We start from the raw sequence: 12,669 nt of genomic DNA, 5'->3' as shown, positions 1-12,669 counted from the left end.
GGAGTGTGATCTCCAAGGCAGAGCATTTACTGAGGCATGACCCAGAATGGGAGCAGGTGACTGAGAAAATGGCACTTCATGGATCTATAAAAGAAAAGGCATATGAACAAAATGTAGGCGTTAATTAATTTGGTCCAGAATCCTGACTATGCTTAGAGATCAGCAACTCAAGTTTTAAGTTAGTATGAACATAAAGCATCTACTGACAGATAGCCTTAAGATAATGAACTCCGAAGAAGCCCACAACAGACGTCATTAAATGACATTAAGTTGTAGCAGTTAAAAAAAACAAAACAGGGGTGCCTGGGTGGCTCAGTGGTTAAGCTTCTGCCTTCAGCTCAGGTCATGATCTCAGGGTCCTGGGACTGAGGCCCACATAGGGCTCTCTGCTCAACAGGGAGTCTGCTTCCCCCTCTCTCTGCCTACTTGGAATCTCTCTGTCAAATAAATAAATAAATAAAATCTTAAAAACAAAAACAAACAAACAAAAAAACCAAAAATGGTCTGGCCTTGGAGGTAGTCTAAAGGCCAAGGATCTACTCCGGAGTAAACTTTGACAAATCAGACCTATGAGTTCAATTTTCTCACCTATGAAATGAGGGCACAGGGCTAGATTAGTGGCTTTCAAGTTTTTGACTGTGAGCCACAATAAGAAACACATTTTACACCAGGGTTATCTGTATATACAAAATACAGAAAAGCTTCACAGAATATGTTTCCTTAGAATAAACTTATTAGGTAGGATAAAATGGTATTTTTACTACTCTATTATTCTTAAAAATGTTAACTGCAACACATGGTCCATTACAGTATAAGTAACAGTAGAGGATCTCTAAGCTATCTTTCACTCTAATTATATATAATGCATTTAGGTATAATTATATATAATGCATTTAGGTTTAATATTTGCAACATAAATCACAAGATGCTAAATTTTCTTTGTCCTGTGTTTTCATACATGACAATTACTTACTCCTGATGTATCCTTACTGTTCAGCCTAAGAAACCAACTCTAGGTACACTTTGATCACCCACAGTGTGCTTTATTTTAGAAGGTTGTTGTGAAGATCAAATGAGGTGATATGTATGTAATGATTTTGAAACTGCCCAACATTCAAGAAGCTACTCAAAATCTTTTACACAGGGATGCCCAGCCAGCTTGGTAAGTACAGCATGCATGTAACTCATGATTCCAGGGTCGTGGGTTTGAGTGTCCAGCTGGGTATAGAGATTGCTTAAAAAAATAAAATCTTAAAAATTCAAATATTTTACATAGCCATTGCAAATAAGGCAATGTGGTGTAACCTGCAGTATTTTAATTTATCCCAAGTGTAAATGCCAAAACTACTTCTTAAATGTGTGGTTTTAAGGGCCTCTGGGTGACTGTCAGTTAAACGTCCAACTGTTGATTTTGGCTCTGGTCATGATCTCAGGGTGGTGGGATCGAGCCCTGTATCAGGCTCTGCACTGGGCATGAAGCTTGCTTAGATTTTCTCGCTCCCTCTGCCCCTCTCCCCCATAAAAAATATATGCTTTTAATATATCCTTATAAAGTCTTTTATATCCTTTATAAAATCCTTAGGGTAGAGAAGGCTTTTTTCTACACACCAGCAGATACAGCAATTTTACCAAGGTCAAAAAACAAAAAAAAAAAAGGTAATCCCCCCACCCCCACATTTAAATTTAAAAGCAACTAGGAAAAAAATTGCAAATCAGTTTCTAAAAACAAACAAAAAACACATTTCCAAATGTAAAGGTTACACATACCATATACAACCTTGAAATTCCACTAGTAGAAACCTATCTCAAGAAATAAATTTGTAATAATGTATGCTCAAGACTGAAGAGACTGGGAGGAGAGACCAGTATATACAATAAATTACTGGTAAACAAAAAAATCAGGAGATACTCATCTTTCCCTGGATATCTCCCACGAATACATAAACTACAAATATTAATAAACATGTTTGTTTTTAAAAATCACGTAGTACATGGAACCATATAATAAAACATTAGCCATTAAAATGATGATATAGATCTTTATTAAAATGGTAAGATTAAAACAAGACCTTTTTTCAAAATTGAAAATAAATGTTAACTCTTAACAAATAGTACTACATTTCTGAGTTTATTGGAATAGTAGTAAACCAGTGCAAAATGTCATAAATTATCTGCAATCTTATCTCAACATAAGGGCATTTCTCCAATGATATATGTGGGCGCCTGGGTGGCTCAGTGGGTTAAAGCCTCTGCCTTCAACTCAGGTCCTGGGATCGAGCCCCGCATTGGGCTCTCTGCTCAGCAGGGAGCCTACTTCTCAACCTCTCCCGCTGCCTGCCTCCCTGCCTGCCTCCCTGCCCACTTGTGATCTCTGTCAAATAAAAAAATAATTTTTTTAAAAATGGTAAGATGCCCACAATATACTCAAAATAATAAGGGGTCCCTGGGTGGCTCAGTCAATTGGGCCACCGTCTCTTGGTTTTGGCTCAGGTCAAAATCCCAAGGGTCTTGGGTCGAGCCCCAGGTACAGGCTCCTTCTTTATTGGGTGGGGGGAGGGGTGTCTGCTTGAAAGATTCTCTCCCTCTGCCCCTCCCCCCAGCTCTCTCTCTAAAATAAGTTTAAAAAAAAAATTATAAAGCAACACTTATTGAATGATTTCTTTTCTTTAAAAAAAAATAACATAACACCCTTTGAAGCTTGCCCAGATGTATACCAAAATATTAATAGCGGACATCTTTGTAGTGATGAGATCAGGCAGCTAGCCTGTACAGTGCCTTTCTGAAAATTAGAGCAAGATACCCCTATTTCCAAGCAGACTCCCCACGCATGAGGACACACAGCCTTGGAGAATGTAGTATGGACTTCAGCCTCTTCAAACCACACCCACGTATATCATTGGAGAAATGCCCTTATGTTGAGATAAGATTGCAGATAATTTATGACATTTTGCACTGGTTTACTACTATTCCAATAAACTCAGAAATGTACTATTTGTTAAGAGTTAACATTTATTTTCAATTTTGAAAAAAGGTCTTGCCTTAATCCTTCTAAAATAAATCGCAACTTGTAGTACTGTGGCTGCCCTTATATAATGACTGACTACCTTTGACCACTGTGCACATTATTTATGTAAGGGCATATACCCAATAAAATCTCAACCTCAACATCATATAAATACAAAGGTTAGACAAGAAGCACTCTGCAGTAAGAAATGTCATTCTAACAAAAAATGAAGGTACTTATTACTGGAAATGAGAAGGCACTGAGGAAGATAGTCTACAAACATTAATGGCTCTCCACCACTCAAAAATTCCTTTAGCAAAAAGGTAGCACATTCTAGAAGCAATAATAACTTCACCATTCCCCCCCCCCCACTTTTAACTCCGGATGCAAGATATATTTCCTCTTCACATTAGTGGGGTCCCAAAAGACAGCTATCTAAATAAAAATCATGAAGTGTTAGTTAGGCAAGGCATCTGTAAAATAATAAAACCGCTGGACTAGGACTAAAGGACAACTGGGTTCTTTTCTTGGCTCTGTGGAATATGTAATTTCACACAAAGCAAAATCACAACCTCTTTAGATCTCATTTTTGTCATCTCTAAACTGGGAATTGGGCTAAAAAACCTCCAAGGCCCCTTTCAGCTTGTGATAGGACTTTAAGCCGACTTTCCAGTCCGGAGGAGCCGACTTCAGTCAGTAGCAACGGTTTATTTTCTGAGTCATAGCTAATTTACTTTCTTCATGCTTCTCTTAAAGATGTCGTGCCCGAATAGTTCTCCCACTCTAGAAATTTATTCTCACCCAGAAAAAAAGAGGTCAAGACCCACTAAAACGTTTTTCAGAAGGCAGGAAAAAAATAAAAAAAGAAAAAAGCACTAGTCCTTATTCAGAAGAAAAAAAAGAGAGAGACACCCTGAAGCAGTACTACATTGGTGGATGGTTTAAATATTGTTTTAAAACAAAGAACTCATACACAAAAAAACATAGACAACCATCACACGCTTTGAAGGCACAAAAAACTGTGCCACCTGGGATTTACGTTCCCCAAAAGAAGCCTATTTGCTAGGAAGAAAACGTCTGTAATTAAAAAGGAATCAGGCAGGAATCAACCTTTTTACGGTCTTTTCACTGTCCAAAATCGAGCATTTGCGTGTACCAAGTACTTGGGTAATGAACTCACCGTGGCACATTCGTGCCACCCACCCACTTAACACTCACTCGCACTCTTCCGACCGGGGTGGCAGCGTGGACGAGTCACAAGATAGCGGCGAGAATGGAAATTTCCTCTCCCCGGGCGTGGGGCAGGGTCTGGCTTCCCCGAACCGCTGGGCGCCACCGGCAGCCTCTGCCAGGGCCTCTCCCGGACGGCGCGCTCGGTACAAAGGGAGGCCCGGGCGCTCGGCCCCCGCACGCTCGGGGCTCGGCTTCGGGCAGGGGTCCCTGGCCTCCAGCGCCGCTCGGGGGCGGGAGGCCGGAGCAGCACGTGCGCTCGGCGCCCGGCGGGGGCTGCCTGCGGGCCCTGCCGCCTCGGGAACCAGCGGCGGCCCGCCCGCCACACTAGAAATGAATGGGGCCGCGGGGCCCCTCCTCCGTCGCCGCCCTTACGAGAGTCTGGCAGCCCCGGCCGAAAAGCGCTGTGGGCGGCGGACTCTGCGGCCGCTCTAAGGGCCCCGCGCGGGGAGCCATCTCCCGCCTTTCCTTTCCCACCCGACCCCGCCCAGCGTCCCCCGGACCGCGGCCGGCCCCGGCGCCCAACCGCCGCCCGCTCACCCCAGCTCTTGGCGGTGCGCCCCAGAAACTCTCCGGTGGTCGGGTTGTAGATGAAGAGCTTCCACTCGGCTAGGCTCTGGTTGAAGGACTTCTTCTCTTTCTTCGTCATGGTGTGTGTGCAGACGGCGAGGGGAGCGGCGGCCGCGGGGATGGAGGCGGCAAGGAGCGCGGAGGCGCGTCCCGGCTCAAGCGGCACAGCCCGGCGGCAGCGGACAGCAGGACGGCCGAAGACACCACCTCGCTGCGGTGCGCACTCGAGCTTACTGCGCCGCGCGAGCCCGGCGGCCGCTCGGGCCGCGGGAGCCTGACGTCTCCGCCCGCCGCAACCAATCCGCGAGCCGCTCGGCCCGCGCCGCCGCCGCCGCCGCCGCCACTGCCTCCCGCCGGCCGCCCGGCGCAACTCGTTTCGGCAAGGACGCCCCGCCCCGGGCCGCGGCCCCGCCCCGCGCGGCCCCGCCCCCCGCTTTCCTCCCCTCCCCCCCGCAGCAGAGCGCCTCCCCGCCCCGTCGTGGGACGCTGGGGCCTCCCTTACCCCTGGTCAGAGGAGCAGAAACCACACTAAGCAACTTTAAAAGTCAGGAGGGCTTCATAAGCAAATTTATAATAACGAGCCAAAGGTGTGCGCTCCTGACCCGCAGGTTTCGCAGGAGGAGTCTGGGGAGATGCTGGGGACAACCGGGCATCAACTTCTTGCCTGAGGTGACGCGGGACCGGAGAACACCGAAACGGCTCCTGTCAGCCGGGGTAGTCTGCACCGAGGGGGGGACTTCCCCACCCTCTCCCAGAACGGCCTCGCACACCATTTCCGGCGTTCTCTTTTGGGCTCTGTGACGTGACTCAGTCAGCCGCAGGGTCCCGTGAGGCAGCTCGTGTAGGGCATCCTACTGCTCAGAGAACGTCCTTGCCTGGCTCTTCTGAAGGGGTTCACCGGGAATCGCGGGCCAATGGAAATTCCATCCCAAGTATAGCTAAGTAGTAATTGAACAGTCGAATTTTCTCCAGATTCAGTTGAATGTATCAAGGAAATTAGTATGTAGGCTTTCCCGCGTTTCCTGTCAGCTGTAAGACCTGCTTTTGCCGAGACAGGGTCTACAGGAAATCAATTATTCGTTTAGCGTTGATTCCTACAGAAAGTTCCCGGCTTTTCATCTTTCCCACTGCGGTGGATGCTCCCGGTGGTGGGAGCTGAGGGTGCAGCCGACGTTCTTCTACACGAGATGGAGCTGAAGAGTACAGGGCACGGCGACCGGGGTGACAGAATGGAAAGAAATAGAAGAGTTAGGGCAGAAGGGGCGTTTTTTAAGGAAAAATAAATGGAGCACCAATCCTATTTTATTGGCAAATAAAAAATTATGAACGAGGAAATGTAGCACGCATATTATATTTTGGAATAATTGCATTATAATCCATCTGGAAGTTTAAACACAGCCTGCAAATGCTTTAAAGGAGTAATGGGTAAAGAGATTCTGGCATCTCTTGTTTCCTCACTTTGCTTATTGAAGCAAGGAATCACGGAGTACGTCTCTCACCAATGGAAAAGAAGAAGACTATATTACTGTAACATAATTCCCAGCCACCTTGCCTTTAGCAAAGCTATTTTTATCTCATTAAAAATTTAACTACAAATTAGCAGGGTTGATAACAGGCTTTTTCATTTAGGTAAGAGGTGAAGAAGTACAGTCTGATTGAAATAAAATATAAAACCCATCTGCTTTATTTATCTTGTGTGTCTCTGTGCATGCTCATAACAAGCACATTTTGGAAAATAACTACCTGGTACACACAAAGAAAACATGGTTAACAAGAACATTTTGCAAATAGTGTTTCAAAGATTGAGTGCTGTCAGATTTGTAGTTTGCATATTTTTGGTGGTCCTCAATATGATTTTCATATGTACTGCTTTGTGGTTTTCCAAATAAATATTTAAATACAAATATAATTCAGTAAGTAGTTTGAAAACCCATGCCTAGTTTAGAATAGTAACTGATCCAATAGATTTCAGTTTGGGGAAAAGTTGATATTCCACTCCAAAATACAAACACTATTTATTTCTCTGATAGATGATACTTGAGTATTACCCAGAAGAGAAAATACTGAGTGTACCGGGGAATAGGAGACCTCCATGTTTGAGCAGATACAATATCAACTTTTTAAAAGATGTTATTTATTTGAGAGAGAATGAAAGAGAGAGAGAGAAAGAGAGCGAGCATGAGAGGGGTAAGGGCAGAGGGAGAAGCAGACCCCTTGCTGACCAGGGAGCCGGATGCGGGGCTCGATTCCACAACTCCAGGATCATGACCTGAGCTGAAGGTAGTCGTTCAACCAACTGAGCCACCCAGGTGCCCCTATAATATCAAATTTCATCACAACTTTTACTATACCTCATTTTTCTTTTTAAGATTTTATTTATTTATTTGTCAGAGAGGAGCAAAAGCAAGCACAGGCAGACAGAGGCAGAAGGAGAAGCAGGCTCCCTGCCAAGCAAGGAGCCGGATGCGAGACTCGATCCCAGGATGCTGGGATCATGACCTGAGCCGAAGGCAGCTGCCTAACCAACTGAGCCACCCAGGCGTCCCACCTCATTTTTCTTTTAAAAGAAAAGTTATTTTGCCAGGATTCCTGCTAAAATTTTAATTTCAGATAGACAATGATAATTTTTTAAAAATATTTTATTTATTTATTTGACAGAGATCACAAGTAGGCAGAGGCCAGCAGAGAGAGAGGGAGAAGCAGGCTTCCCACTGAGCAGAGAGCCCGCTGCAGGGCTCGATCCCAGCACCCTGGGATCATGACCTGAGCCAAAGGCAGAGGCTTAACCCACTGAGCCACCCAGGAGTCCCTGGAAAATGTTTTAATATAAGTATATTCCTTGCAATATTTGGGATATATTTAGACTAAAAATTATTATCGACCTGAAATTCAAATTTACCTGGATATCCTGTATTTTTATTTGCTAAATCTTGCCACCCTACCTGTAGAGGATACCTGTGAATCCCACAGGAATAATACTGATCATTTATACATAGTTAAGTCCTAGGCCCTATACTACTTGCTTAGTGTGATGTATTTGTTAATCTTCACAAGTACCCTACGAGGGAGATACTGTTTCCCTAATTTTGTAAATGAGGAAATTGAGGTTTAGAGAAATTAAGTAACTTCCCCATGGTCAAAAAGCTATCAAACAACAGTACATTGATTCAAATCTCCATCTTTCCTCCAACTACTCAGTACTGGTTCCCCAGTGAATGATAGCAGAGCTCTGGGGAAACTTCACAAAGCTGAATGAGGTGGAATGAGATCAAAATGAGAGGAAATGGTTGTGGGGCACTTGGTTGAGAATTCTCTCCAGTCAGCAGAATCCATTTTCTGCCTTCTATGGGCATAAACAAGATCTTTTGGCTCCTAATTTGCTAAAATTGTTTATTCGTGAATCTTAGAATCATGTGTACAGAAAAAATATTTCAGTTCTTATAGCAGCATCTTATTTATAATTTGGTGTTATAACTGACGTGACTTTGATACTAAATCACTGAAAGGCCATTATTTGTCCCTAGGAGGATACTAAGATTTCCTTAGAAATAGTCCTTTCTTATTACAGCAGCTACAACTGTGTTGGCATTATTGTATCCAAGAAACATAGTCATGAACACATATTTCTCTTTATAGAAAATGTCCTTGTCCACACATTAGTTTTCATATTGAATGCTTTTACTAATCCTTTAACAAACAACATCTCTACACCCTTTGCAGATTAAAAGGTAGACACCTGCATTATTAATCATCTTAAATGAACCAGTGTTTTTGTAAAGTGTGACATAGTATAAGCCATAGAAAGTGCTCTGTTAAATGGTCAGGATTTTTTGTTGTAATTTTTAATACTGTCATTCATTAGATTAGGTGACTTTGAAAAAGTGTATGATATGATCTAATGGGATAATTTACTAAATGAAAAATAAATTCAAATGACCAACTCAATGTGAACTACTTAATAATTTGGTTATAAAAATTAAAAGGAGGGGCACCTGGGTGGCTCAGACCTTAAGCATCTGCCTTCGGCTTAGGTCATGATCCCAGGGTCCTGGGATGGAGCCCAGCATCAGGCTCCCTGCTTAGCAGGAAGCCTGCTTCTCCCTCTCCCACTGCCCTGCTTGTGTTTCCTCTCTTGCTATGTCTTTCTTTGTCAAATAAATAAATAAAATCTTAAAAAAAATTTACAGGAGAAGTGAAGGTATAGGTGAAACAAGAATGGCAGAAAGTTGATATTTATTGAAGCTGGGTGAGTCCATGGAGTTCATAATATTTTGAAATTTTTCATAATAGAACTTGTTTTTTTTTAATGGGGCAAAGGTTAGGCAATTTTTCTGGTTCACCTTGTTGGAAAATAACCAAGAGAAGGTATAGTTTTAATAATTTTCAAAAGAACTATTTAAAAAGAAGCTGACCTCAGAGAAACTATTCTAGTAAACTCAGGAAAATTTGAGAAGCCCATGTATCCATAAAACAAGTTTACATATATCTGCATATTTACATATAGATATATAGAGCAATCAGAGACCAAAAAAAGAATTTTTTTGAAATTTAAAATATAATTAATTGCACTAATTAAAAAATCTCAGGGGCGGCTGGGTGACTCAGTGGTTAAGTACGTGCCTTCAGGTCGGGTTGTGATCCCAGGGTCCTACAAGGAGTCTGCTTGTCTCCTTCCCTCTGCCTCTCCCCACCCCCACAACTCTCACAAGTAAATAAATAAAATGTTAAAAAAAAAAAAAAGTAAACAGGCTGAAAGAAAAAGTCAGGAGAATCTCCCAAAGTGTAAAGCAAAAAGACAAAGGGGAAGAAATATTTTTAAAAGTCAAAAAGCTGTATCAGGTCAATCCAGGGAGGATAACAGTCAACTAATAGTTCTAGAAGGAGACAAGAAAACTCAGGAGAAAAAATATGAGAGGAATAATAGAACATTTCTTAGAGATAGGATAGGAGTCTTCAGAGTAAAAGGGCTTACCAAGTGCCACACAAAATGAAAGAAAATAAACCCCTATGTCACCATAAACTTGTGATTTTATTGTACATTAAGTACTAAGAGAAGATTCTAAAAGCTTCCAGAGAATGAGCAACAGGTCAACTACAACAGAACAAAAATTTAATTGGCATTAGTCTTCTCATCAACAGCACTCAGTGCCAGAAAACAGTAGAGCACTGCTTTCAGAGTTCTGAGGAGCTGAGTATCGTAACTGGCTAGGCTATCACTCAGCTATAAGGGTAAAATGAAGGCATGTTCAGACATGTAAGAACTCAGAAAGCTCACCTCTCAAAAATTCTTTCTGAAAAAATCGATTAAGGATGAAACAATAAAAAGAAAAAGGAATCCAAGAATCAGAAAAGCCTGAAATCCAAGAAACACTGAACCCTAACCCAATGAAAGGAAGGCCTAGAATGATAGCTGTACAGCAGACCAACTGATACTGAACTGGAGAAGAATGTCCTCAGGCAGAGAGTGGACTCCATGCCACAGAGACTGGGATCAAGATCCGGGGCAAATTTAGTCATATAGTGAAGGCATGTGCTTCCTTTGCTAAGAGGAAAAATGAAAAGCAAGGAAAACTGCATCCCAAATATAAAGCAAACTAAAATGTGTTATTATTTGGTGCTTCTAATGGAGTATTTGAAAATGTAATTATATAATCCTGATGTTTGAAGCATCTCTCCCAGTGCTATAGGCCAGTGATTCAGATTTGCCTTTTCTATTCTGATGCATTTTCCTCTATAGTGAATACTATTTACATAAGCAAAATAGTATAATTACACTTTATTGGCTTTCAATGTTTAGTGTCAACTGAATGCCCATTCACAGAACAAAATGTGAATGTTATAAATTCTAACAATATAAAAGTGGCTCGGTTGGTTGAGCAACTGCCTTCGGCTCAGGTCATGGATCCCAGAGTCCTGGGGTCAAGGCCCGCATCAGGGTCCCTGCTCCATGGGGAGTCAGCTTCTCCCTCTGACCCTCTCCCCTCTCATGCTCTCTCTCTCACTGTCTCTCACTCAAATAAATAAATAAATAAATAAAATCTAAAAAAAAAATAATAAAAGTAGTGCTGGAGTGGTGAAGTAGTGAAATCAAGAGGTCCATGGAGGAGAGAGAGTTGAAGGGAAATTTAGATGTGCTCGTTCTCTTACATAATAAATAAGGTAAGAGCTGTCAAGAGGTGCTTTCTGCCCCTGGACACCACTGAACAAGCATCATTAAAGTCCCCCCTCCCACCGCTGTCATATCTAAGTCAGAGACTCCCAAAGAGCCTGAACAGCTGCAGAAGCTCTTCATTGGGGGGTTGAGTTCTGAAACAACCAATGAGTGTCTGAGGAGCAATTTTGAGCAAGGAGGAACACTTACGGACCATGTGGTAATGAGAGATCCAAACACCAAGCCTTCTAGAGGCTTTGGGTTTGTCACCTATGCCACTGTAGAGGAGGTGGAGGCAGCCAGGAATGCAAGGCCTCACAAGGTAGATGGAATTGTTGTGGAACCAAAGAGGGCTGTCTCAAGAGAAGATTCTCAAAGACCTGGTGCCCACTTAACTGTGAAAAAAATGTTTGTTGGTGGCATTAAAGAAGACAGTGAAGAACCTCATCTAAGAGATTATTTTGAACAATATGGGAAAACTGAAGTGGTTGAGATCATGACTGACTGAGGCAGTGGCAAGAAGAGAGGCTTTGCTTTTGCAACATCTGATGACCATGGCTCTGTGGACAAGATTGTCCTTCAAAAATCCCATCCTGCCAGATGCCTGGGTGGTTCAGTGGGTTAAGCCTCTGCCTTTGGCTCAGGTCATGGTCTCAGGGTCCTGGGATCGAACCCCACATCAGGCTCTTGGCTTGGTAGGGAGCCTGCTTCCCTCTCTCTCTCTCTGCCTGCCTCTCTGCCTACTTGTGATCTCTCTCTGTCAAATAAATAAATAAATAATCTTGAAAAAAAAAATCCCATCCTGTGAATGGCCACGACTGTGAAGTAAGGAAAGCCCTATCTAAATAAGAGATGGTTAGTACTTCATCCCAGCCAAAGATGTCAGAGTGGTTCTGGAAACTCTGGGGGTGGTTGTGGAGGTGGTTTGGGTGGAGGTGGTTTGGTTGGTCACGGAGGTAACTTTGGTGGCGGTCAAGGTGACGGTGGCTATGGGGGCAGTGGGGATGGCTATAATGGATTTAGTAATGATGAAAGCAACTTTGCAGGTGGTAGAAGCTGTAAGGATTTTGACAATTACAACAATCAATCTTCAATTTTGGACCCATGAAAGGGGAAAATTTTGGAGGAAGCAGCTCTGGCCCCTATGGTGGTGGAAGCCGATACTTTGCCAAACCACGAAACCATCCCGGGACTCCAGGATCATGACCTGAGCTGGAGTTAGTCGCTCAACCAACTGAGCCACCCAGGCGCCCCCGCTTTGTTGTTGTTGTTGTTTATAAAACTCAAATGTTCCTGCCAAATTTGAGGTATTCGATTCCTTAATCAAAAATCTTTTATGAGCATTGTCATTCTACATGTGACAGTTTATTTCTGATTGTTACCATGGAGGACTAAACGCTATAGAAGATGTGTAGTTTCAGAAGACAGTTCTTGACATTCTAGTGGGATCATCAGATTGCTCATAGACTCCTACATCTCTCGGGGGAGAGATCCTTGAGATCAGCTGGTCTAAGCTCCACTGTTAATAGAGGAGAAAACTGAGTCTCAGAGACAGAAATATTTGACACAGGAAGTTCATGAGGTAGATAAAGGGACCAGAGAGCATTCAGCTCCTGGTGAGATCTTCTTTCTGTTACAATGTGTTGATCCTCAGCTCAGACACTCATCACCAAAAATATCAGTGTTTACGAAACAAGAAACTCGTTTAACATGG

General features: G+C 43.0%; 1 protein-coding gene and 1 pseudogene across 1 annotated transcript in view; one reads left to right on the top strand and one right to left on the bottom strand.

Annotated features, from left to right (window-relative positions):
* The window catches only part of ATP1B3 (ATPase Na+/K+ transporting subunit beta 3), a 44,660-nt gene extending 39,600 nt beyond the window's left edge, over window positions 1–5,060 (bottom strand). Inside the window, exon 1 of the mRNA XM_032852389.1 lies at window positions 4,775–5,060. Within this exon, the coding sequence (XP_032708280.1) occupies window positions 4,775–4,883 (109 nt within the window). The 5' untranslated portion in view covers window positions 4,884–5,060. The remainder of the gene's footprint in view (window positions 1–4,774) is intronic.
* An 880-nt stretch (window positions 5,061–5,940) lies between these two features.
* Window positions 5,941–12,161, top strand: LOC116864770 (annotated as a pseudogene).
* Window positions 12,162–12,669: the final 508 nt, after the last annotated feature.

Source organism: Lontra canadensis, unplaced genomic scaffold (assembly GCF_010015895.1).
Source record: "Lontra canadensis isolate GAN:19392208 unplaced genomic scaffold, GSC_riverotter_1.0 scaffold6, whole genome shotgun sequence".
Classification (NCBI taxonomy): domain Eukaryota; kingdom Metazoa; phylum Chordata; class Mammalia; order Carnivora; family Mustelidae; genus Lontra; species Lontra canadensis.
This window is presented reverse-complemented; position numbering and strand designations above follow the sequence as displayed.